Genomic DNA, 26,361 nt, shown 5'->3' with positions numbered 1-26,361 from the left:
TTACAAATAAACATAGACTCATCAACATCGTGTGTTTTATTCTCATTTTAGTGCATAATCATGTGCACATTCAAAATATAGCCTAGATTATACAAGAGGTTACTATTACTACATTTTACAAGGATTCAATCTTCCTATAATAGTACATAATGTTGCAATTTTATGATAATTGCTGTGATTCGATGCAATTCAGTGACATATTCATTGAGAGATAATCTCATAGGCCATAATTAAATTTATTTCACATTAAGAAAGGAAGTTCTCTATACTGACCGAATAGTCCCCATCAGTCTATATCTGCTTCCATTTGTCATACACAATTGTAATTCAAATATCGGAAACAGTTCATACAACATATTTCAGGAACTATCTGTGTGCAATCGCTTTTCATAATTATCTATAATAATACTCATCTTATAAAATTATCTAAAAACTGTGAAATTAAAAACCCTAATGTAGTACTTCTAATTGCCTGTGGTCAATGACATCCACACATTGTAGCCTAGTAGTGACGTAAACTTATTTAATGCTGGATATACGTCTGATTCCAGTCGGGCTTTATGCCTGTTTTCCTGTGTGTCCCTCAGGTAGAAGCACATCCACGGTGAAGCTGACCTTCTTTGAATGGATCACACTGTAAGTGTTGTCAAATCGAACCACATCTATAGAGAGAAAAGGATTGTTTTAAGCATACAGCACAACTTGTTGGCAAATTCATGATTTTATTATCCTTCAATTGCTCGGAATATCACCAAAAACTAAAATGTAAAATTCAAAACAAACATACAGATGCCTGGTTCTTCACAGGTGTAGGATCCATCCTCTGGGACTAGATGGGCATTGTAACGTTCGGTAGGCAGTATTTCCAGCATGGCTTCAACTTTATTTGTCTCATTCCCCTTTGTCTTCAGGTAAATTCCAAAACCGATATCAGACCCTTCGCTTGCAAACTGCCATCTAGATTGAGGAAAAAACAATGATGACTACTGGTTATGGTCAGAATGGAATAGTAGCATCCTCTATATGGAGTATATTGCATGCTATCACTCTTAAAACAAATTACAAAGGGGGGTTTTCACAGCGATGCCATAGAAGAACCATTTTAGGTTTCCCTATAGAACCTTTCAGTGAACAGTTCTTAAAAGAACCAAAATCTAAAGAACCTTTTTCCACTATAACGAACCTTTTGTGGAATGCAAAGGTTCCATGGATGTTAAAGGTACACTATGTAACTTGTGGCCCTCTAGTGGTTAAAAAACAAAACTGCATGCATTTTGCGGAAGAACATTGGTTTGGTTGTGCTTCGCCTGCGTGATTGTGCGGATGAATATGTCCAGGGCTTGACATTAACACCCGCCAACCCGTGGGTGTTTTTACGCAGTCACTCCTAATAGCCACTTTGGCAGGTTGAATTTTATCTATAATATATACATTTTTCAATTGTAGTCTTTTAAAAAGGAATCTGAAATAATAAATTAAGTGTTGCCAAAAATATTTATTTTTCGATAGATATCGATACTGAAATATCTAAAACGCTTCCAATACTCATATTCCCGCAGAATAGATACACAATACCATCTGCGCTTTTCTCTCTCTCTCTCTCATCTCTCCGACAGCGAGAGACACACAAACCCGCCTCTCCTCACTCAATCGAATCATTTGCTCTGGTTGAATATTGTTGGTGTTACAGCAATGTTGAATTTCGGCATGGGATTGTGCATATTGCGTATAATTCTACTCATTCCCACAGATTTTGTGCTCACACCCAAAGTGCGCTTACATAAAGCCGCCTCTCAGTAGTAAAATGTTTTTTTTTCACTGATTATTGCACTTAAACAGTCAAATACACACAAAATAATGTCAAAATGCAGGTCTTGGCGAGTATTCACATTAACACAGTCAGTTATGTTTTAAGTGAATGTAAACACAGTAGAGAAAGAAAACACATGTGTAACAGTATAATGGATCCGTGCATCAGGTCTTAAAGTGACAGCAGCCTAATATTCCTGCTGCCAAATTATGAGATAATATTAAAGGTCCCGTTCTTCGTGATCCCATGTTTCAAACTTTAGTTAGTGTGTAATGTTGTTGTTAGAGTATAAATAATATCTGTAAAATTATAAAGCTCAAAGTTCAATGCCAAGCGAGATATTTTATTTAACAGAAGTCGCCTACATCGAACGGCCCGTTTGGACTACATCCCTCTACTTCCTCCTTTAATGACGTCAGTCGAACAGTTTTTTGACTAACCTCCGCCCACAGGAATGCTCCCTCAACTCTACCGAAATTCGTTTATGTACTTGCGCACTTCTTATAACTTACTGTGTTAACTCAGCTCTTACGGTGATTTTCTGAAGTAAAACTGACGCTTCATCTTTTGTGTGATGTACAATAAACTTTATTAAACTCATCAGTATATGTTTGATCATCATTCGGACCTGGTCCGAAACAGCAGACTTGTAGGCTATTAATAAATAACGGATACATACAAGCAGATGACAAATATGTTATAATAACCGTAATTAAACTACTAAACTATACCTTTTCCATCTCTATACAGCACTCTGACTCTGTAGGCATTATTGTCCGACTCGAAATGAACACCGTTACTGAGAGTTTCTGATATTATCATCATTCCGTGAGATGAAATTGTCCTGAGAGACTGAGCGCGAGCTCGTGAAGCTCCGCCCCCTGGGTCGTCCAGCAGCAGCTTATTTGCATTTAAAGGGCAAAAAATGACAATTTAAACATGCTGTAAAAAATGATCTGTTGGGTATTTTGAGCTGAAACTTCACATACACACTCTGGGGACATCAGAGACTTATTTTACATCTTGTGAAAATGGGCATAATACGGGACCTTTAAAATGATCTATGGTCGTTTTTTCCCATGGTATTGATGTCAAAATTGTGGCCAGTGAAAATACTGAGTGGCTAGAAATACCACTAGCAACAGTGGCTGTTTTTTTAAGGTCCTTGGAGGTTTGAGATTTAACTGCTCCACTTCAACCTTTCTCACTCGTTGTGACAAACCTATGCGACTCCCACACGCGTCAGAGTAGCCAGAGCAACTTTTCTCTATTTTTCGGATATGACGAGACGAATGACAGACATACACAATTACCCGCGAAAACCATCCTGTCAGGTCTAAAATATAAAAACTTATAACTAGGCTTACTATAGTGTATCAGGGCAAGACAAAATACGTTTTGGAAGAGGGATTGATGATGAATTGACTCATTTAATTTTTGATAATTTTGAACAAAAAAGTTACATAGTACACCTTTAAAGGTTCGTTGAGGAACAATAGATGCCATTAAAGAACCTTTATTTTTTAAGGGGGCGATCACACAGAACACGTTTTTTTGTAAACAAGAAATAGTTCAGAAAATAAGTTCAACTTTTAAAAGACGTCTCGAGACCTTGCGGTTTTTCCCCATTCCTCAAAGCAAAAACGCGTTCTGTGTGAACCAGCTAAGAGTATATTGTGCAAAACAGCTATGCACTGAAAAATGCTAAAACATACTTACCGTAGCAAGCAGTTTGGAATAAGAACCTCATAATCTAGCTGGTATGAAGAGCCACGGCTAATGGTGACGCACTGGTCATACTGGACTTTGACAGAGTCTCGTACATAGTAGGACTTTGGCACTACACCACCATAATGTAACTGGGAGGAAGAGTCAAATGGGTAAAGACAACTAAATAGTGGTGTACAGTACCATTCAAAAGTTTGAGGTCAGTAAGATTTTTAATGTTTCTTATGCTCACCAAGGCTGCATTTATTTGATCAAAAATATAGTAAAAACAGTCATATTGTGGAATATTATCACGATTTTAAATAACTGTTTGCTATTTGAATTTATTTTAAAACTTAATTTATTCCTGTGATGCAAAGCTGAATTTTCAGTATCATTACTCCATTGTTCAGTGATCCCTATTAGAAATCATTGCTCAAGAAAAAATTCTTATGATTATCAATGTTAAAAAAAGACCAGCATTTGTTTGAAATAGAAATATTTTGTAACAATATTTACTGTCACTTTTGGGCAATTGAATGCATCCCTGATGCTGAATAAAAGTATTAATTTCTATAAAAACGGTAGTGCATGTGAATCTCCTGTTGGCTCGTAAATCTCACCATGGTCTTACAGAGAGGGTTTCCATCAGGATCAGTCATGGAGCCTCCATAAACCACAGGTAACTGATCTGCATCCACATAGTTCCTCAACACCTCTTTCCAGTTGGCTGGAAGATGGAGATCAAAAGAGAAATTCCCATTCGTGAGGATAACACACCGCAGTTAATCATAATCATGATGTTTGCCTTAACAAACAGTACTATAGTTAGACAGCTTACAACCCAGCACAGCAATCTTCTGCCTTGTTTCCTCACGCAAGAAGTGTTTGACCAAGTTGTATGCAATAGGGAAGAGTTTGGGGGCTGTAGAAAGGAGATTTAAAGCATTAAAATATTTCAAAACTGTTTAACGGCATCAGTGATGTGATTTTACTGGTGCAACAATGACTCACCTTTGATTAAAAGCACCTTTTTTAGGCTCTCAGGATAATTCTCTTCATGCATAGTCAGAATCTGCAATCAGAAAAGGCAAAAATAATAAACCGGTATCACAATATTACCGTTTTAGCTTGACAACAAGTGTGGAAACAGATTATTAACATGTTAAGATTGATCTTAGTAAGGGAAGATGCATTACTTAATTTGTCACAATGACACTGTGAGGCATGTGTAACAAATTATTAAAAATAATAATTTCTGATTAATTAATTTGCCTTTTTGCCACTTTATTAGACCAGTAAATAACACACTAAAGTTCTTTAGTTGTGCCCCAAATGACGCACTATACACTATGTACTTATGCACTATGTACTCAACCATGTAGTGTATGAATTTCATAAGATTATTTTGTCATTCAACATCAACATCCGCAAATTTGGATGCACTTTATGTTTCCGAACAAAACCACTAAGCCACAGTGATAAACAATTACACTGTAAAAAGTGAACAGTTGGATCAACTTAAAAAAATACTTCAATTGGTAACACCTAAAGAAATTAAGTTTTCTCAACTTAAATTATCACGTTTGATCATGAAAAAGTGATAATTTAAGTTGAGAAAACTTAATTTCTTTAGGTGTTACCAATTGAAGTAATTTTTTTAAGTTGATCCAACTGTTCACTTTTTACAGTGTATATATAGAAATGTTATACGTTTGTGTCTTATTATTGGGCTCCAACAAGCTCTACTGAAAGCATCGTGTTCCTACCTCACCGTACAACTCAACCGCTGGCTTCCAGAGGTGTTTCATGCCAAGCCCTTCACAGTCATAAATGATGGTGATTGAATCAATGTGCTTGTCAAGCTGATGAATAAAATCACCCCAAAACAACAGTAAACCATTAAAAACATCAACACTGCAGCAAATTAATGTGAACGTTCAGATAATAAAATATCTGACACTAGAAATGAATGTCACAGTTTTTGCACAGCAAAAAAAAAGAGATTTTTGTTTTCTTTTTCAGTACAAATATCTAAACATTCATGAAATTGATATATTTACCAGAAAAGATAGATTTACCAGAGAAGCAAAATGACAGATAATGAGTCTTGCTTTCTGAAAAAAGTCTTGCTTTCTTGCTTAAAATAAGAAAAAAAAAATCTTATTTTTCCTAAGTTTATTAAGTTTATTTTTCTGACCTCACTGTAAAAAAAACAATTTCATGATTTATCACAACATTTGTATGTGGTTCAGATAACGTAATATTTTGAGTTTCCAATCTCCTTCATTGTATTAACTCAAATTTTTAAATTTTGATGAACTCAAATTTTTAAGGCAACTAGGTTACTTGAAATAAATGTCTCGTTAGTTGAATTTAGTTAATGTTGCTTCTGTCTATGTGCAATCATTCTTGGGCTCTTGGGATTCCAATGGAGTCTTGTTGCATTTATTTACTTTTCTCACACAACTGAAACTCCTGTGTATAATAACATCCCAGCATAGCCGAAAGAATAGTGAGGGATGAATCACTGTGGACGGCATCTAGCTGTGATTCTTCTGAATTTTTCTAATGCACCATCTGGCCCTCACCATCACTAACATGGTTTAAAATATTATGGAAGTCAATGAGTGCTGCCATCTGTCTGGTTACCAACATTCTTTAAAGGAGCTGTATAAGAAATGTATTTCAGTTAATCATAAAATGGCCCTAATATGTCACTAGACATTAAGAAATCATGTTCATTTCAAATACTTATATCACTGACAACAGTAGTCCGGCCAGGATATTGTCATTTAAAAGTGAAGTTGCAGCCCTCAACTGATGTTGATGTTGTCATGTTGTGTTTTGGCCTGAAGCGCCACCCTCCACCCATCTACCAATCATGAAGTCAGTAGTGTTTCGGCATCCGGGTTGCCAGCTCTGCTCTAGTTACCACAGCTGCAGCTACAAACGTTCCTGCTGGATCCTGCAGCCTATCTGGCAACCTTGAGTCAGGGGGGAGGGGGAGGGGATACACCGCTCTACAGTAATTTGAAAGTGATTGCAGTACCAGTTTTGGCCACAATCTTACATACAGTTCCTTTAAAATATCTTCTTTTGTGTTCAACAGAAGAAAGAAACTCGTACAGGTTTGGAACAACTTGTAAATTATGACAAAAATAAAAATTTTGGGTGAACTATCTCTTTAACAGAAATGATCCAAGATGCTGACCATTGACAGATATTTTGTTTTTAAGCTTAAACACACTTAATTTTTATACATTTTTTAATAAAATAAATCATTTTGCTTATCAAGTAAGTGTATCTTGATTTAAAAATCTTTAGATATTTGAACTTTTTTCCTCAGTTTGGCATGTATTCTTAGTTATTTGGTCTTTATTTGACAGATGGTACCTTTTTAGACTGCTTCTCACACTCCTGTCGTAGAAGTTCGGCATCTCTGACTTTGGTCCTAAGGCAGTCTTGTTTGCTAGCCGACAGTAAGAGGCCTTTCGGATCAAGAGGGCCGATGATATCGTACCAGATTGGACTTCCTTCACGATCATAGCCACACATTCCCCCTGCCACATAGCGCTCGATGACCTGGACAGAGAACAATATGTGTGTGTTAGCAGGGCATTTTCCATACTGAACTTATGGTAAATATTTTAGTTGTACTGTACTGATATACCTCAGGCGGCCTCCAGTCGTCAATGATCGTGTCTACTTTCATATGCTTGCGAAACTCCAGATGCTGGAATACAAAGTGATTTGTGTAAGCCAAATGAGAAAAACTTTATATAATTCTGGGTATAATTTGGTTCCTCTAATGTATTTTTCAGGTGTTTAAATGAACATTTTGTCATCATTTACTCACCCTCAAGTTTTTCCAAACCTGTATGAATTTTTGGTAACACTTTAGTCTAGGGTCCAATTCTCACTATCAACTATTTGCTTATTAGCATGCAGATTAGTAGGATATTGGCTGTTTATTAGTACTTTTAAAGCACATATTAATGCATTATTCTGCTTGACCATATTCTACATCCCTTAACCCACCCAACTTAACAACTACCTTAAATCCTTCCCATAAATCTTCCCATAAATCCATAACTTCCCATAAATCCATAACTTCTTCCCACTTCCCATAAATCCTGATGTACTCGTTACATCATGAGAAGAATGGCATCTACGCTAATTTTAGTGTCTTTGTTTATCCCGAGGTTTTCCCGCAGCCTGCCGGATCCAGGCCGTATCCAGATCTGACGAAGGACCTTCGCCTGGACCCGATGACAACGCAGTGCTGAAGTGCCAACTAGTCTCTCCCTATGGAGGATCCCTTTACCACTCTACAGATAAAGCGTTTTCTGGAAATTTGTTTCGCGTACCTACCCCGAAGTCTAATTTAATAACAAATGATCGTTGCGACGGAAGTGAGTCAATCAAAACTAACTTTAGCTGGAAAATAACTTTATTAAAGAACCACTATAAAGCCAAAACAATCTCTATTACCTTAAATTATACGTTTATCTCTGTAAAGCTGCTTTGAAACAATCTACATTGTTAAAAGCGCTATATAAATGAGGATGACTTGACTTGACTACCTTACTAACTATTAATAAGCAGTAATTAGGAGTTAATTGAGGCAAAAGTTGTAGTTAATAGTTAGTTAATAGTGAGAATTGGACCCTAAACTAAAGTGAGACTGTATTTCTTTCTTCTGCTGAACACATAAAAAGATATTTTGAAGAATGTCTGTAACCATTGTGTCTCTACACGTGAAGATTTTGTGAATGATCACTATTTCCTAAGTGATGTTATAACTGTTTTCTTTTTTAAATATATTTTCAAGTTTCATTTATTCCTGTGAGGACAAAGCTGATTTCTAGCAGCAGTGTCACATGATCCTTCAGAAATCATTCTAATATGCTGATTTGCTGCATTTTTTATTATTATTATCAATGTTGAAAAGAACAGAACGGTAATTTTACTTAGAATATCGTTGAAACGTTTGGGGTCAGTATGATTTTTTTTTTTTAAAGAAATCAATAGGCATTTATTTAGCAGGGGCACATTAAATTGGCCAAAAGTGTCAATAAAAGATATTTACTGTATACTATTACAAAAGATTTATACTGTATATCCAGACAGATCATGAGTAAAGATGTTTTTGTAATACAGACCCAGGTGTTTGTGATATTACCTTTCTAAGCATTGCCTCAGCCTTTGGGACATTGAAGCTTCTAGCTGCAAACAAGATATAAATCTAGGTTTATAAATAGGTTTATTAAAATCTAGGTATGCTGCATTATTCTACAGACTTGATTCTTTGTTATTTACTTTGTAAGAAAATGCGAGAGAGAGAGAGAGAGAGAGACATGCCAGACTACTATAGCTCTTTCCTAGATGAGGACTGTAGAATATTATACAATAATATAAAGGGCAAATGAGAGCAAATAATTCTGCAACGGTCAAAAATCACAGGTAAAGAGAGATAAATATTGACACATACATTCACAAGAATGTAACCTTGAACCTCCCTCTCAAAAAGTGAAGTCAGCAGATGGTTTTGGGATGTTCTATCTCAACAGAAAATATTGATTTCTAGATAAAACTGGTTAAAATAAAGCAATCGGTAAAGACAAACTACATAAATCTTAGAAATAACTCTGTGTTTTTTCATGGAAGAGTACTTGCATATATTGTCCTCCATATAATCACAAGTGTTTCCTGAAGATTATTGTTGATCTGGCATTCTGTTAATCAACACACGGGTTCATGAGGTCATAAGGTCATCTGATATGACCACGCAGTCAGAGATCATTTAGTTAAAAGCAGGTCTCCGCTATATTCATATTAAAGTTCACCTGAAATCAAACTCCCAGAAAAGTAAATGTTACGAGAACCATGTTGTTTGCGTTATTAAATCTTGATTAAAAAGAAAATCTGTCCTCACCTCTCAGCCACCGGAGAAGGTAATGGTCGGTTTGATTGGACAGTTGATCCAACACATCTGCTAGTTTCTCCCGAAACTGACCAAACAAATGACATTTAAATATAATAACATTTCTTTGACATGCAGGGTTAACTCTGAAGATTAGTTTTGTATGCTGCATAAAATTTTAATATAATGATAACACTACTGTTCAAAGGTTTGGGGTCGGTAAGATTTTTTATGTTTTTGAAAGAAGTCTCACCAAGGTTGCATTTATTTGATCCAGTGAAAACAGTAATATTGCGAAATATCATTACAATTAAAAATTGTTGTAATATTACTATAATATTGTAATAATGCACCTTAAAATGTAATTTATTCCTGTGATCAAAGCTGAATTTTCAGCATCATTACTCCAGTCTTCCGTGTCACATGATCCTTCAGAAATCATTCTAATATGATGATTATCATTATTATCAATGTTGAAAACAGTTGTGCTGCTTAATATTTGTGTGAAAACTGTGATACCTTTTTTTTCAGGATTCTTTGATGAAGAAACAGTTCAAAAGAACAGCCTTTATTTGACAGAAATCTTTTGTAATGTCTTTACTATCACTTTAATTCAACCAATTTAATACGTCATTGCTGTATACAATTATTAATTTCTTTTAAAGAAATCTTACTACAAACTTTTGAACGGTAGTGTATCATATATTATAGGCTATTAAATCTGACATGGTGTGTTTTAAACGAAACTATGACTGACATTCAAAATACTAAGTGAAAATATCTTGAAATTCAGGAATAAAAATGTTAAAACAAATAGATTTTGTACATTTACTTGCCTGTGCTAAAGCCTCGGTTTGTTTGGGACTGAGGTCTCCTACTCGTCCGCTCATGTTGCAGCATCAATAGCGCTCGTGCACTGAGTTCTCGAGCTCGTGCACCTGTTATTTATACCCGATCACGAGAGGCGCGCGTCGCTAAGGTAATGAATGCAAGGTGCGTTGTCATTATGAAACAATCCATAGAAACAAATCCTTTGATATTACTCTGCAATCAAACTCTACAGCCAGCAGTTGATTCAACAGACAGACTGCTTTCAAACAGAAAATTATAAGTTCCTCCTTTGAATATTTATTTAATTCCCTCAAAGATAATCAAATACACTTATTATATGTGTTCTCAAAGGCTACTAGTTATTTATAAACATGTCTATTCGGAAATAGCCTACTGGTAAAAACAGGGTCCGTGTATGTAGGCTATTGTCTTTTCAAAATTACAAGAGAAATGGACTGTGATCACCAAACAAAGAATTGATGACCAAGCAAGGCTGAGAAAATAGAAAAACAAACAGGCAGAAATCACAATCCATTTGAGCTAATATTTAGATTTAAAACGCTTTGTCACAACGGAAATTCCCGTTATATTATATTTAAATATTTGAGGTGTGGACCAATAATAATCCTCCAACACGTGATTGACATCCATATTATAAGTATTTTTTATATTTAAACGAGAAGGTGGGCGGGATCAGAGTTCATTGCCATATAAAAGCCTGCGAATTAATAATAATAATAAAAAAACCGGCAACGGCACTGACGAGAAGGTGATTTCTACGCATCCAAATCAGAATTATTATGATCAATTATCAATTTTCTTTCTACTATAGTATTTACGTATTTACATTAAACCACCTTAATATAGCCTAGGCTACTCATTAAAAATGGTGAGTAAATTTGTCAGTATTCGAATAAGTTATGCCGACCAACGGTCATTCTTCTTTTCAGATTTATAAGCTTCACTTTAATCAATAATATAATGCTTAGGCTAATGATCAAATTAAACGATCAACGATTAAACGAGTAAGGCAAAAAAAAAAAAAAAAAAAAACTTTTTGACTTTGTAATTAATTTTTAATTAATTTAATTACATTTTTCCGCGAGTCTATCTCCATTCATGTGGGTCAGGCGGGAGTTCAGATCGGTAACGCTTGCTGGGAGCTGTAAAGCTGTCTCGAGCACGGCATTCAGGCGGACAGACACAAGACCCAGCGACCAGACCACCTCAGGCGGAGATCAATCCTTCAACACCTTCTTCAGCGAGACCGGCGCCGGGAAACATATTCCCAGAGCCGTGTTCATGGACCTCGAACCCACTGTCGTTGGTAAGGAGACATTTACACTTCACTACCTTTTCAGACTTTAACAAAAAAATACCACACTACAGTTAGTGTAACTACTGTAAATCATAATAAAATGTACTAATATCAAGTTACTAAATTGTATTGTTGTAAAAGTGATGAACCTGATTTGTTGATCAACAACCAATCAACCAATCAGATTTGAGAGACAAGTTAGTTACAGTTAAAGGGTTAGTTCCAGGGGGCCAATGTTTCGGAAAACATTGAAGCTTCCCCGGGCGCTGCCATTGATTAGCAGACCATCACCTGCTGTTAGCATCCCATTGACTCCCATTCATTTTGGCGTCACTTTGACAGCGAATAACTTTACATCTGAGGTGTTTAAAGACTCCATTTGTCCATTATTTATTTCTAAAGAAAAACGAAAATGTATAAAAGGCTCCATTACCTTGTATCTTACGTTATGGCCCCGTAGATGCAGTTTTTGTAAAAATAGGCTAACGATTGCGTCATAACCACACGACTCTCTGTCGCACAGTAGAGAAATTACCGTATGGACAGGAGGAGAAGCTCACGGGCAATCGGGGGGACGTGGAGGCAAAATGACAAAGTAAGTAATCAGAATACTTAGCAAAAGTTGCTCCTGCTCCAAGCTCATGGACACCTCCTACTCACACTCTCCGTCTCTGCAAGTTTCGGAAGGGAATGATTCAGATTTCTCTTGGCACAGCTACTAGAAGACAGACAGGTTGCTCACGTCACATCTACGTCGTCAAGCTCAGTTTGAGTCTGCGCAGTACGCTCAGCCATCAGGAAGTGAGTGCTTCTAATTGACTTCACTTTTCTCCGTTGAAACCTATGGGGGCGCTGTGTCCAGTTTATATACTGTCTATGGTTAGTTCACGCAAAAATTTAATTCTGTTAGTAATCGGGAGGCTGCAGACAGAAATTTTTTCAAATTTTAGTTGAATTTTTAGTAATTTTTTGTGTATTCAATTACAAATTGCCAATTTTGATTGCATGGTGACTTAAATAGTGAGTTCACCCGAAAATGAAAATTCTGTCATCATTTACTCACCCTCAAGTTTTCTAGACTGAACCTGTAGTATGAATTTCTACGCTGTTTTCCTATGAAGAATATGGGTAACCAAACAGTTGTTGGGGCCCACTTCCATAGTATTTTTTTTCCATACTGTGGAAGTCAATGTACATCAACTGTTTGATTACCCATATTCTTTAAAATATCTTCTTTTGTCTTCAGCAGAAGAAAGAAATTCAGTTTTTCCCATTCAGATGAGGTTCGAAGTGGAACACACAGACAGCTGTTTCACCCAGAGCAGCTGATAACTGGGAAGGAGGACGCCGCCAACAATTATGCCAGAGGCCATTACACCATTGGCAAGGAAATCATAGACCTGGTACTTGACCGCATACGCAAACTGGTGAGACATTTTTCTCTGTTTGGTTATACTGCTTATATGTCTTTATAGATGAATTAATAGTTTGTGCCTTTGTTTTTAGTGTGATCATTGCACTGGACTACAAGGATTCCTCATCTTCCACAGCTTTGGCGGTGGAACTGGATCGGGTTTTACTTCATTGTTGATGGAGAGGTTTGTCCCTTGAAGCTTGAGTTTGCCGTTTACCCTTCACCTAAGGTACCATATTTTTTTAAAATTTGGTTCCCTTCACTTTAAAGTCACAATGAAACTGTAGTACCGTCAGATATTTTCTTATAAATTGTGACCTGCATACGAGTGAAATGGATTATTGAAAAAGGAAAAATGATGGCAGGCGACTAGGCTCAATCTGTCAGCAGAAGTTCGCAATTGTAAGAATGGGGCGGGGTTTAAGTGGACTAAATGATTGGACAAGTCTAGCATACATCACCAGAGAAAGGTCTGTCATTTCACCGGAATATCGAGTTATGATTTAAAATAAATAAATAAATAAATAATGGTGCTAAAAACGAAATATATGCACGGATGAATCATTCACAATAGGCCTATGTCACACTTCCTGCTTCCGGAACGCGGAGTAGGGATTCAGAACTTCCGGTCAACAGTATTTCTCTATAAGGATTTAGATTATCATCCATAATGTCTAAACCATCCGAGGTAGACTGACCACGAACTATGAGGTTGTGAAACGAAGGTTTTTGCTCCTGTAGAAGCTATACGTTCGTATGAAATCAACCTTGTTTTAAAAAACTACAATACCCACAATCCTAAGCGTAGCAGCAACGTCTGCTGATTGGTCCAACTCGCTGTTACCATAGAAACGTTTACCTTACTGGCGAACGTGTCAGCGGAATTCAAACACTTACCTCTGTAATTGAAAATGAATTTCTCTCAGAAGAACTTGTACCCTTTCCTCAGTTTTGACATTTCCACTTGAGAGTTTTCATTTACCATCCGAACCACATCGTCATATGTGACTTCAGGCAGGTTGCGGAGATATTTGGTCCAGCGGTATCTATCGGACTCTGCCATTGGAAAAAGCTAACCGGAAGAGCCGTATCCCTACTAAAAGACGTACTTCCGCTCTTAAATTTTTTCGTGACATAGGCCTATAAGATCCATAACATGCGTTAGGAAAATAGATGATGACTTTAATGAGCAAGACTGGTTTGAATCAATTTTGTGGAAAGAGTGGAGATGGACACAGATCTTAGTGATCAAACCAGCAACCTTAAGTAGTATTCTTACTGCACTTAAGGCGAGACACTACAGGTGAATAGGGTAAAATGTTTAAATAACAGATATCACCATAAAACTTCCTCAGTTGATTACTTACACAAGTATATAAAAAAAATGTATTACAAGTTTTTGAAATATGTATGTTTAATTATGCAAATTTGGCATCATCTCATTAAATATGTGTGATTTTGCATATATTTTTGGAAGATAGATCTGAACATATGATAAAGCCAGGTGCAAAATTCTTTTTTCATTTTGTTTAAACACAAGATGAAAAAAAAAATGCAGAGGGATTTCAGGATATATGCTTTCATTACCTAAGAAATCAAAATATACTGTCCATAGCCTTAAAAAATAAATTTTCGCCATCTTTAAAAAAAAATAAAATGTCAAATAAATCAGGCCAGGAATGATTTATTAACAAATCCCTCTGAAAATATCTTCAGAATACTGCTAAGTGTATAACTGGAAAGTTTGGTGTACACAGGTGCTACATAGGCTGAGATGTTTGACAAAAAACTCATTTTGAGAAAACGGCTGTTAAAGATTTAATAGCTCTAAATGAGATTTCGTCGTTAACTTTAAATCCCCCTTTGGACATTCACGATTGGTTACTGATAGAAAGGAAATGCCCATATTTGGGTTACAGAGCGTTGTGCAGGAGACTCTGAGCTTTACAACGATACCGGTCATGACAGACTTCAGTAAACAGACGGAGCTCGGCGTGTCGCGTTGGAATGATAACTTCTTGGTAAATTCGGGAGAAACTTTCTGCCGCAAGTAAACAAAATGTAATAAAATAAACATCTTAATGTATATTTTCAATGTTTTCTTTATAGCAGCTTGAAAAAACATAATTATATTGAAGGAGTAAACTAGCCCAAAATCTCAAAACCGACCACTGCATTAAAAATCGATGTTTTTGCCTGCCGTCTCGCCTTAACTCCGTTGTGCTGCAGACATGAATGAAACCACGTAAAACACCTTATCAAACACGTAGCAATGTCCTGGAAACCACCTGTAACACACTCAAGATCAACTCACTTTTTCCCCAGAAAAAGTCAAATTGTAGTTGATTATGAAAAACATTACAAATACAACAAACTGTTTTCTGTGTGGTTTTTCTTGAGGTTTCCACCGCAGTGGTCGAGCCCTACAATTCCATTCTAACCACACACACCACCCTCAAGCACTCACTGCGCTTTCATGATGGACAACGAGGCCATCTTTGATATACATGGCTTGCTGTGTGCTGTACCGTGGAGACGTGGTTCCAAAGGATGTCAATGCCGCCATTGTAAGAATAAAGACCAAGAGGACCATTCAGTTTGTGAACTGGTGTCCCACAGGGTTCAAGGTCAGTCTGTGTCTTTGAAGGGCAATTGACCCTTCGCTAAGCCCCGCCCTCCTTAATTACTGTTGCTACACCTGACAAGCTTTCGCGCCTGGCACGTCTATTACAGTATGTATGCACCGGTGTCAGACATTCCCAAGGAGATAATTAGTCATTTTTGGGGAACAGGTGAAAAATCTGAGAGAGCAAGACATGTGCAACCGATTAGAGAATAATTTAATCAATGTCTCCCTCGCTCGAAAGCTTGCCAGATCTACCGCTCCTAGTTACGGTTGCTAAGCCACGATTGGCCTGTGGCGGTTTTCGGGCGTGGCTTAGCGAAGGGTCAATTCACACTGCACCGACAGACACTCACCAACCGCAACAGACACTTCATTGGGTTTTGTTGGATCAGTGGGTTACCCGATGGCGCCTGTTGGCATTGGTCAGCACTGGTTTTCAACATTCAATCTGGGTTTGGTGGATTGTGGAAAGTCTGAGAAATTACGTACTGTAATTTAGACTTGTCGACTTGCCTGATAAACATATGATAGACAGCAGTTAAGATCATGTGACACTGAAGACTGGAGTAATGATGCTGAAAATTCAGTTTCGATCACAGGAATAAATTACATTCTAAGATAATATTTCACAATATTACAGTTTTTACTGCATTTTGCGGTTCAAATAGATGCAGCCTTGGTGAGCAGAAGAGACTTTTTAAAAATCTCACAGACCCCACACTTTTAAACAGTACTGTAAACATTTGCATGATGTTGTTATGTGTGGAAACATGTGTTTCTTAAACTGCTTTTCTTCTTACTATAATCAGGTCGGTATCAACTATCAGCCGCCAACTGTGGTTCCAGGAGGTGATCTGGCCAAAGTTCAAAGGGCAGTCTGTATGTTGAGCAACACCACAGCCATCGCCGAGGCCTGGGCCCGTCTGGATCACGAGTTTGATCTAATGTACGCGAAGAGAGCCTTCGTGCACTGGAACGTCGGAGAAGGAATGGAGGAGGGCGAGTTTGCGGAGCCTCTCTCGAGAAAGATTACGAAGTCCCGACGGAGAAGGTGAGGAGGGAGAAGAATAAATGTGATTTACACAGCAATAAATATTGACATTTGACTTTTGTTAATATTTTGTTTATTAATCAGCATAAAAAAAATCTAGTCACCAATAACCACTAATCCAAACAGCTACAATGTACAGTACTTTACATAAGGAGTGTTACAGGTTACCACACTATAGATAAAACAGTTCGAAAGGGTTCTGCACCATTAATTGTCTTCAGAAACAGAAAGTTGTAGATGGCTTCGAAGATTCATCAAAGCGCAGCGCCGGCGTGATTAAATGCTTTCTTCATTAAACATCACTTGTTTGTTCTGTTGCAAGGCACATTTTGATTTCTTTTACCTGTACTTACATCAGTGCAAGTGACTTTACTCTCTAACGTTACAGACTTGCATAATAACATCCTTCATAGAAAATGTGCACAAGAACTGTCACAACCCAGCATGACAACTTTTACATCAAAGTACCTGCACTTCTCTGCAAAGATAGATTCAGTGCCAAAATAGATCACTTTACATCTCGGAAACGTTGTAAACGGTGTTCTGATTATTTTAATAATATAATCCTCTATTGAATATGGTAGCTGTTTAAGGATAGTTTGATTCAGTTTAGGATAATTAAACTGTTTACTAAAGTCTGATTAACACCAAGAAAGTCTTTCTATAGCAGACCTACAGTCAGGCTGGTATGTTAATGCCACGTAAGCATTTAAACATTTATTGTTTAAATGAAAACAAAAAAAATCAAAGGTTAAGTCCAACAAAACTATATTCCAAACCAGTTAACGGAGCGCTCATGGAACAGGTGGAGTGCATCTTTGGTCAGTTTTTAACCCAGAAGTGTGATCGTCTCATTATCGTTACAGTAACGATAGGAAGGTTTCCTCACAAAAGTACACAGTAAAATTGTCTTATATGTGCATAAGAATCTTTTTTCTGCCCGTTTTGGAGTGTCAAATCCGTTTCATTATCATTTTCAGTCGAATAGGGATATTTACATGAGAAATGCAATACCCCCCCCATTGTTAATAAGTCATTTACATTACTCACTTTTGATTCTGAATCACAGTCTTAATGCATCTTATAGCATTTAAACTGATATTAATATATTGTTAACCATCAAGTTGGTCCACACAAAATCTGCTGATTATGGGGGGAAAAGACCAAATTATGTGGACTGGATTTAAATGTGTTAAATGAGATTAGAGATCTGCCTAAATATTTAATACATACAACTGGCAGAGAATGTGCAGATATCTGCAGAGTTCTGTGTGGACCCGCTAATGAGTCAGAAACCCACAGCGGTTTAAGAACAAAGTGCATCTAAAGAAAAAGGGGGAGAAAAAGGCGTTTCACATTCTAATGGAAGGGATCAGGCAGAAGAACATCATTGCATTATAAACCCTGCCTGCGGAGGAAGACCAGCGCCGGGGCCTTGAGGGTATGGACATGAATATGATGGCACCATGTTTGGCAGAGGAGCACTGACGCTCTGAGAGTTGTAAGGGTGTGACGTGGCTGATGGTCTTACGTGAGCTGGAGAACCATTCGCTAGCCTTTGGAAAGGTGCGCTGGAGTTAAGGGTCTCCTGAGCTTGTGAAGGATCATTACGGGAACCCTGAGGAAGATGAACACCCTTCAGCACCATCTCCTGTAGCTTATCGATCTTCACGCGCCTCAGATGCGCCAGCGTCCTCTTGCTCTGGTAGTCGTCAACGAAGCTGTCCAGAGGCAACGATCCATCCAGGAATGAATCGGCCATGTTCTAGAAAACATGTGGGAGAATCTTACGACATTACACATCTCATAAGAGTTAAAAATCAGCAAATGAGGTTCTGCATTTCGGAAAATAGGAAAAATGTCCTCACCTCCGTTTCTTCCTCGATCTTGGCTCCTTCGGTTTGCAAAAGAGCCAACAACGTGTCTAGTGAACTGTTTCCTGAAAAAGATCAGATTAAAAAAAAAAAATCATGAGATGCAGAACAAACTTAAATATTTTGAAGTGGCATCCAGTTGTCTCTCATTAATATTGCATTCTTTAACTGGACAGTTATCTTAGCATTTTTGTCAATTTTATGTAAAACATTACCCTGGTAATCCAGAGTTCTCGCGAGAGCACAAGTTGAATTTGCTCAGCGAGTTACTCTGGTGTCTAGTAATGATGCTCATTAAATATGCCCTTGTATCCGAGCTGCACCAATCACATCGGGTTATCTGATATAGGCGGGCCAGAGGCGAGCTAAACATGACGACAGCGCTGTGACGTCGAAGTCATTAGTAAACATTGCAAGATGGCTATGGATGAACACCAGTTGTTTGAAACGGCTTTGGCCGCTACAATGAACGAGTTAGACTTGGCTTTTTATCTAAAAGAGGAACAGAAGACGGCGCTCGAAACGTTCCATTGCTGTTTTGCCGACCAGATACGGCAAGAGTCTAATCTACCAGTTAGCTCCGCTGGTAGCTAAGCGTATGGGGTTTATTGTTGTGATTGGTCGTAGTGTTATCCAATTGCGTGCAGTGAGATTTTCAAATGCATGCTTGGTGCCGCCCCTCGAGCTGGCCGATTTTCATTAGTCGATGCCAGACCATTAATCTTTCAGATTTAGGTCTGGATTTCCAGGCTAGTAAAACATCTGATCAAACAATAAATCATGGAGGGATAATTAAGGTTGATACTTGAAACAGAAGATCAAGTTGTGCATAGAAAAGTCATGTCACTGCATCCTTTAAAGGGCTCATATACAGTCTGTGATGGAGGAAATCCTCATAATATGGGTGTGTGTTTTGCATAGTGTGTATAACTTTACATCAGTGTGGTTTCCTTTGGAAATTATTCTTTGTATTGCCGAAACTCTAGTCTGTCTGCCGTATCCTAGTGACCCTGATAAACACGATTACTTTCAAAACTTTTGCTCAGGTAAACTGATACTGAAATTATGGAGAAAGCTGGATAAATACAGAGCAAGAAATACAAGCCTTCCACAGAGACATTTGTGTGTCAGTTTGAGCTGACATGATCAGTATCCAGTGCAGCTCAAGAGAGCAGCAAATCTCCTTCTATAAAAAGGAAGCATTATGTGGCCAAACAGGTTCATCGGGATGCTTTATTGTTTTACACCAAAGGAGGAAGACAAAAAAAGTTTGGATACATAAAAGGTGTGTTCTTTTATGTTCCCGTCTACACTGGAATATTTGAATTATTTAAAGTTTTCAAAGTATTTGGATACTTAAATCACACTTATGTAATTGCATGTGTGTGAAATGCTTCAGGATCTTCACTAACTTTTCTCTTTATCATTTTCAATCAGCTGGCGTTTCTGTGATTTTCAGTGCATGTATGAAGTCGGTTCTCCCCAATTTCACACTATTAGAGGAACCGGACCCAAATAACTATTAACAAAATCTTTATTTTCAACGTAATCTACTGTTTGATCATTTTAAACAGAACACATGTTTGTGAAGTGGTCTGAAGAGTGCGGTGTTCACGTCACCTAGCGTGGACTTGCGGATCTGATAGGACTCGTGCAGGTCTTGTAAACAGCAGTAGCGTTTGGTCAGCTGGATCTTCTGATGGTCCAGTTCAGGCTGAAGGCTCAGGTTCTGCTCGGCCAGGCTGCGGTTACTGGCGATCGTCAGCTCTTTGTTCTGTTGCATTTCCTGCATCTGTGACGGCAACAAAGTCACAAACAAGAGAAGCTAGTCAAACCTCTGGTCTCCTAGGTGAAATCAATGTGCAACATATGGGAAACAATACCCTAATATGGAATTCACAAAGTAAAATAAACACAAGAAATAATTCCTGCGTCAACTTTGGGTCGTCCTGACCAGACCAGTTACATAAATGAAAACCACTGCTTGCATTCTGCATGGAAAACTTGCAATTTATGATAGTGTATGTTGCAAGGATCAAATATTTAACAATGCAAAGCAAGATTATTTATACAGCAAATATACAATAAAGTGTTTTATATTGGAATAAAGACAAATGTCAAGAACTTAAAGAAGCATATTTTTAATATATATATATATCTCTATAAGTTAAGATTGGACCGAAGACAATGTAATAAATCATTTTAAAATCAAAGGTTACATGAAACATTAATAATCCCATGAAGGTAATATCAGCATTGTTATACATAGTGATTAAATGGCTGAACATAATCAATCCAGAAGAGATTTGCATGTTTGTTTGACAGCATCTGTCTGTTCATATACAATAAATACTGTACATGCCAGTGTACATCATATTTTTGTCTTTATTTTATATGTGCAGTTCCTATTGCCTCCATTCTGAACTATATAACACTGTTTTCATTGCATCTCCGTATCCTGCCCCTCCTTCAGTCAACAACACTTTTAATTCAACCAATATTGACGCAGTCAAAGGTGAAAGGTCTCCATTCAAGATAATAATAAAATGAACACAACAGCAGCAGTGAAATCAAAGCTCGCGCACCTGTCACTGACCTACACTCACTGTCAGGAGAAACTATGATCATATTTCAGGATAAAATTAGCGTTTCGTGGCTGACATGTATGCGGTCACCCACCTCGTCCATCTCCCTGACGATCTTCCGGAGCTTGTCATCGTCCTCCAGCAGTTCGTGTAGCTGTGTGTCGGAGTACGAGTGAAATCTGTTCTCGAAGCCGGACATTTCTCCCATGGCTTTGTTACTGAGTGTCAGTCTCCGCTAACGCAGGGAAGTCTCTTGTGTTTCTCCTCGACCGGAAGTCGAGTAATTCCCGACAAATCAGCGCCTGTGAATGGACGTGACGTCGCGCGCGTGGACGTGTGAGCGACGTCAAGAGGCCATTCATGGAAAAAGGATTTGGTAAATATAGTTTTATTATATAATTTGTATATAACTATAATTAAGTTAACATCTTTACGTTTATACATTCACATTAATTTTTCTAGAATTTGGACACGATTGTTTTTCATTTATATTATTATACAATATTATTTAATTATATATAATTAAATGTTTTAATAATTGTTTTCAATTAAAATCACAATAATTTTAGTGTATCACTTCTGTTTTTTTTTTAATTTAAGCATCTGTTTTATTTTTCTTAAAGGGATAGTTCACCCAAAAATAAAAAAATCTGTCATTGATTACTCACCCTCATGTCGTTCCAAACCCATAAGCCTTTCTTTCATCTTCGAAACACAAATACAAATTAAGATGTTTTTGATGAAATCTGAGAGCTTTCTGTCCCTCCATTGACAGCTACGCAATACCACTACACACTAAAGTTCATAAAGAGATGTCATGAAGACTAAATTCAATCTGTTCATCATGTAAAGCGATCGAGTCTCTTCAGAAAATTTGGACTAAACCGCTCAATTCATATGGATTAGTTTTATGATCTCTTTATGAACTTTTTTAAGCGTCAAAGTGGTAGTTATGTATCTGTCAATGGAGGGACAGAAATTTCTCAAATTTCATCAAAAACATCTTCATTTGCATTTCATAAGAAAATTATTTCATTTTCTTATTGATTTAACCCATAGATTAATAGTTTCTGCCACAAATACTATAGTTACTACTATTTATTATAAATAAATGAGACCACTATCTCAGAATATTTTGGTCTTTTTTCTTTTGTCAGTGGTGGCTATGGTCCTTTGACTGATATTTAGCATGGTACTGAATGATTGTATTCATATTATATTCATTTACATATACATATACATTCACACCAAGGACGATAACTATAACAATAACGATAAATATATAGTTCTAAAAATCAATAACTGCTCAGAGAAAGTATACCATTGGAAACACTTTCAGAACGATTTTTCACCGCTGATGAACGATAAAAACATTGACAGCCAATCAGAATCCATCCTGCTGTAACGAGCTCGAGCATTTAAAGTGACAGACGACAGAACTGAAGCGCGCGCTTAGAATAAACAGAACAATATCGTGCGTTGGTGTGGACGCTAATATAGTTATCATTATCCTGATAGTTATCGTTCTTGGTGTAAACGGGCTTTTACACGCTACTCCAAAGTACCCAATAGAATAACATTCTAAATGTTACCATGAAAAGTACGGAGGTGCTAGTGTCCAAAAAGCACAACACATGTAAATCTGTACATGGGGAAACTAAGGGTTGACAGAACGAAAAATGACAATGAAAATACATTCATCCCTCTTTTATTCTTTATTTGAAGAAAATACAAATGAACAAACAAAATCTAAATAAAACAAAACCTGTGCGTTGTTCTCAAGGACCATAGAGACCCATTCACGACTGTCTGAAAACATTTTCAACATTCCTCAATTACACATTTCTGATTTTTAAATACAAAATTCTACAGTATGAACTCAAAATCTATTTCTGGAATATATATATTAATTGTAATGCAATACAACAAATTTAATCCAACTGAACTCTATTAGATACACTGTTTTTCTAACTAAAATTCAATTTATTTGTGTCTGACTAGATTCTATGAAATCCATATTTAATATCATACAGTTCGAATATATTTATACAATGATAATGAAATCATAAACTTAGTTTAAACCTCTTCCACTTATTTTTGTTCTTCTCTGAATAGGGTTTCACAGTTTACATGCATGAATCTTATCTTAACACGCAGCAAATGAGCTCAGCGCTTCAAACTGGCACAGCGCCGTAGATCTAATTGAAGAATCTTGAGTAAAATCCAAGGGCTGAATGACTCACGCGCAATATGGTCAATGTGGGTTTGGAAACGTGCGTCACTTGCTGCGTCGGTAAGGTACGTACAAATATCATTCATCTGTGAGCCTTGTGTGTTTGGGAAACTGCCAATGATGCTGCGCTTGTGACTCAGATCGTATCTCATCGTAAGTGTGAGGACAAACATGGTTTGAGTGTGTTTGATCGGCCGGACGCTTCAGGTTCGTGTGAGGGATGAGACACGTGACGGGATCCGTCCAAATCCAGGTCTGACTCGCCTGGGGTGCAAGTAGAACAAGGATGATGCTTCTACTCAAACACAAATATAAAAGAAACAAGTGGAAAAATATATAAAGATGAGTTTGACATGTCAAACAGTCATTTGCTTATGGAAATGTTTTGCATCACAGGACTCACAGTTAGGCCGAGGGGTCAGAGTTAGAGGGGTTTGGACAACATGCTGAAGGTTTGATCGGCTCCAGAGGAATCTTCACTGACGGGAGGGAGTCTTTGGGACACTTTGACTGGGAGAAGACGACACCATTGCAACAGACAATAAGCATGCAGGTACACTAACACTCAAAAGTTTGGGCTCAGTACGATACTTTAATCAGAAATGTTTCTTGAGCAGCAAATCAGCATATTAGAATGATTTCTGAAGGATCATGAGACACTGAAGACTGGAGTAAATTCAGCTTTGATCACAGGAATAAATTACATTTTAAAATATATTTAAATAGAAAACTATTATAAATAATATTGTACTAAATGACTGTTTTTACTGTGTTTTTGAACAAATAAATGCAGCTTTGGTGAGCAGAAGACTTCATTCAAAACACATAAAACAATCTTAACAACCCCAAACTTTTAACAGTAGTGTATATTTTATGAGTGTACGTACCCAGGGTCCAAAATGAACTTGAAGCTGTGTTGTCAAGTCAAGTCAAGTTTATTTATATAGCGCTTTTCACAAAACAGATTGTATCAAAGCAGCTTCACAGTATTAAATTAAAATAATACATCAATGCTTGTTTCTAGTGGAAAATGTCCACGTTTGGTAATGCTGATCAATAGTATTGTTGATTGATTAATTCAATTAAATATCCCAAATATCCCCAGCTGAGCAAGCCAAAGGCAACAGTGGCAAGGAACCGAAAAACTCCATCAGGTGACCTAATGGAGAAAAAAAAAACCTTGGGAGAACCCAGACTCAGTCGGGGGCCAGTTCTCCTCTGGCGTTTATGAACTAGAGGTTCATGTTGTGCTGCCAGCTTTTCTATAACAGACTGTTTGTATTGCTTTGATTCACTGTGCTTACATTAGATGAACATTTAGCGATATTGAAAATTAAATCATGCAGTTCCTTGGCCAGTAAGAGTTTAATTTACTCAGCAAGGCCAAGTGTTAATTCTGGACCCTGAATTAATAAATATTTCATGCAAAATCATCATTCAGCACTGTACAAATGACCACAAACTACACAATAAAGGCAGGCTGTAATAAAGGACCAAGAGACGAGAGGACAACTCTGGCCATGCTAAGTGTTGCACAAGAGGGAGAATTTAGCAGGGACTTAAATGATAATAAGTGTTATACAGTGCCTTTTCAGCAACACTGTGGAATTAAAAGATAAAATATGAAAGATTAAATCACAACACACACACACACAAACAACATAAGATCATCTCTGTGTTCATGAGTATACAGCATGATGACATCTCGCACATCTGTTTGTTCTTACCTCTTCATCGCTGTTGTTGTGTTCATCCGCTTTGGCTTTTTTCTTCTCTTTCTTTTTCTTCTCGTCCTCCTTCTTCTTCTTGTCCTTGTCAGGCAGGATGTCGTCGAGCCAGGCCAGGTCATGCTGAGAGAAGATCAGGTCCAACATCCTCCTCACGACCATCAGGCCCAGAATCTGATGGAGGACGGAGGAACAAGTCACTTGGTATTTGTGCAAGCGAACAGTATTCAAATACAAAAAGTGAACGGCATACTAATGATCTGGGTGAGTCACATATGATCTCACAAACACTTCAGGCCATATTTCATCCACACAAATTCCAATACTCTGTGTAGAGAAAATAAAGCCTATTTTAGGACTGTTTAAATATTTTTGCATTTACATTTTCGTGAAAATTAAGCATATTTTTAAGAATTGAATTTTTCAGAATAAAAATAAAATACATAAAATACACACTACATGCTAATATTCTGAGAGAGTCACATACGGGTAAAGGTCAGGTCATATTTCATCACAAAATAAAATAAAATAAATTGCATAGAGAAAATAAAGCCTATTTTAAGACCTTTTAGATTTTTTTGCAGTAGGATCTGATGAAAACTCATATTTCATCATAAAATAAATAAAATAAAATAATTTACATTATCATTTATTTGCCTTATGACATTTTCAGAATAAAAATATTTTATATATTTTATATTATGTATTATTATTTTATATTAATATAGATAAATATTATATTATAAAATATATAATTATTTTTAATGATAAAAATAATATATAAAAACAAAAACAAAATATTTAGCATAGAGCCTATTTTAGGAACATTAAGATGCTAAATAAAATAATAAAATAAATATATATCTTTTTTTTGCATTATTTTCATGAAAATTTTGAATATTTTCGGATTTGTTTTATATTTTGGGGTAAAATATGATCCAAATCACCCTTCAAGAGATTATCCTAAAAACCACATCAGCTTGTGTTTTAAGCACATTTCTAGTGATTGGTCCAGAGAAGCAGAGTATGTGGAGAGCTCGCACCATGACAGGGAAGATGATGGCGGCCACAGTGGACTTGAGGATCCAGAGGACGGCCAAGCAGATGATCTGCACCAGGGTGAAGAGATGCACGCGCCGCAGGGGGACGTGCCGCAGGAACGCGAAATCTGGCTGGTGCTTGGCTGGCATGAGGTACAGCTTCATCCTCTCCCAAAACTAAGTAGAAAAGTAAAATCTACTGAAGTATACATACATATG

At 37.0% G+C, this 26,361-nt stretch overlaps 4 protein-coding genes and 1 long non-coding RNA gene across 9 annotated transcripts in view; 2 read left to right on the top strand and 3 right to left on the bottom strand.

Annotated features, from left to right (window-relative positions):
* Nucleotides 1-21: 21 nt before the first annotated feature.
* Nucleotides 22-16,567, bottom strand: sec14l7 (SEC14-like lipid binding 7). 3 transcript variants are annotated; one of them, XM_084104547.1, is made up of 13 exons: nt 10,280-10,361; nt 9,197-9,531; nt 9,012-9,113; nt 8,703-8,765; nt 7,191-7,253; nt 6,914-7,102; nt 5,287-5,382; nt 4,532-4,592; nt 4,359-4,442; nt 4,141-4,247; nt 3,530-3,669; nt 788-957; nt 22-662 (listed from the first exon to the last, which is right to left on the bottom strand). In XM_084104547.1, exons 4-13 carry the CDS (start codon nt 8,712-8,714, stop codon nt 559-561), a joined length of 1,026 nt encoding a protein of 341 aa, XP_083960673.1. In that variant the 5' UTR covers nt 8,715-8,765; nt 9,012-9,113; nt 9,197-9,531; nt 10,280-10,361; the 3' UTR covers nt 22-558. The 3 variants fall into 3 exon arrangements, with proteins under 3 accessions (XP_083960673.1, XP_083960672.1, XP_083960671.1); XM_084104546.1 differs by lacking the exons at nt 9,012-9,113; nt 10,280-10,361 and adding an exon at nt 16,433-16,567 and having other exon boundaries at nt 8,703-8,746; nt 9,456-9,531; XM_084104545.1 differs by lacking the exon at nt 9,012-9,113 and having other exon boundaries at nt 8,703-8,746; nt 9,456-9,531; nt 10,280-10,642.
* tuba7l (tubulin, alpha 7 like) lies at nt 11,161-16,818 on the top strand (the record flags this gene model as incomplete). Its single annotated transcript, XM_084105438.1, is given in 12 exon segments — nt 11,161-11,175; nt 11,381-11,440; nt 11,444-11,473; nt 11,475-11,601; nt 12,842-12,867; nt 12,870-13,019; nt 13,099-13,194; nt 13,197-13,235; nt 15,407-15,471; nt 15,473-15,485; nt 15,487-15,633; nt 16,442-16,818. Coding segments are annotated over 12 exon segments (1,014 nt in total). The 3' UTR covers nt 16,688-16,818.
* vps37bb (VPS37B subunit of ESCRT-I b) lies at nt 16,737-21,420 on the bottom strand. Its single transcript, XM_084104551.1, has 4 exons — nt 21,237-21,420; nt 20,178-20,349; nt 18,552-18,622; nt 16,737-18,448 (listed from the first exon to the last, which is right to left on the bottom strand). Exons 1-4 carry the CDS (start codon nt 21,348-21,350, stop codon nt 18,071-18,073), a joined length of 735 nt encoding a protein of 244 aa, XP_083960677.1. The 5' UTR covers nt 21,351-21,420; the 3' UTR covers nt 16,737-18,070.
* On the top strand, nt 21,063-25,617 carry LOC311076378. The gene is made up of 3 exons (XR_014604652.1): nt 21,063-21,518; nt 23,772-23,928; nt 25,195-25,617. It is a non-coding gene; the product is annotated as an uncharacterized lncRNA (long non-coding RNA).
* slc4a5b (solute carrier family 4 member 5b) overlaps nt 22,835-26,361 on the bottom strand; it is a 33,401-nt gene continuing 29,874 nt past the window's right edge. For all 3 annotated transcript variants that reach the window (XM_084104508.1, XM_084104509.1, XM_084104510.1), the window contains 4 exons: nt 26,146-26,319; nt 25,103-25,276; nt 23,779-23,885; nt 22,835-23,670 (listed from right to left, as the gene is read on the bottom strand). In XM_084104508.1, the coding sequence (XP_083960634.1) occupies nt 23,781-23,885; nt 25,103-25,276; nt 26,146-26,319 (453 nt within the window). In that variant the 3' untranslated portion in view covers nt 22,835-23,670; nt 23,779-23,780. The remainder of the gene's footprint in view (nt 23,671-23,778; nt 23,886-25,102; nt 25,277-26,145; nt 26,320-26,361) is intronic.

The sequence above is a fragment of the Abramis brama genome (genome assembly GCF_963993115.1).
Source record: "Abramis brama genome assembly, chromosome: 25".
In the NCBI taxonomy this organism is placed as follows: Eukaryota; Metazoa; Chordata; class Actinopteri; order Cypriniformes; family Leuciscidae; genus Abramis; species Abramis brama.
The sequence above is the reverse complement of the archived record's forward strand: the minus strand, read 5'-3'. Positions and strand labels throughout refer to the sequence as shown.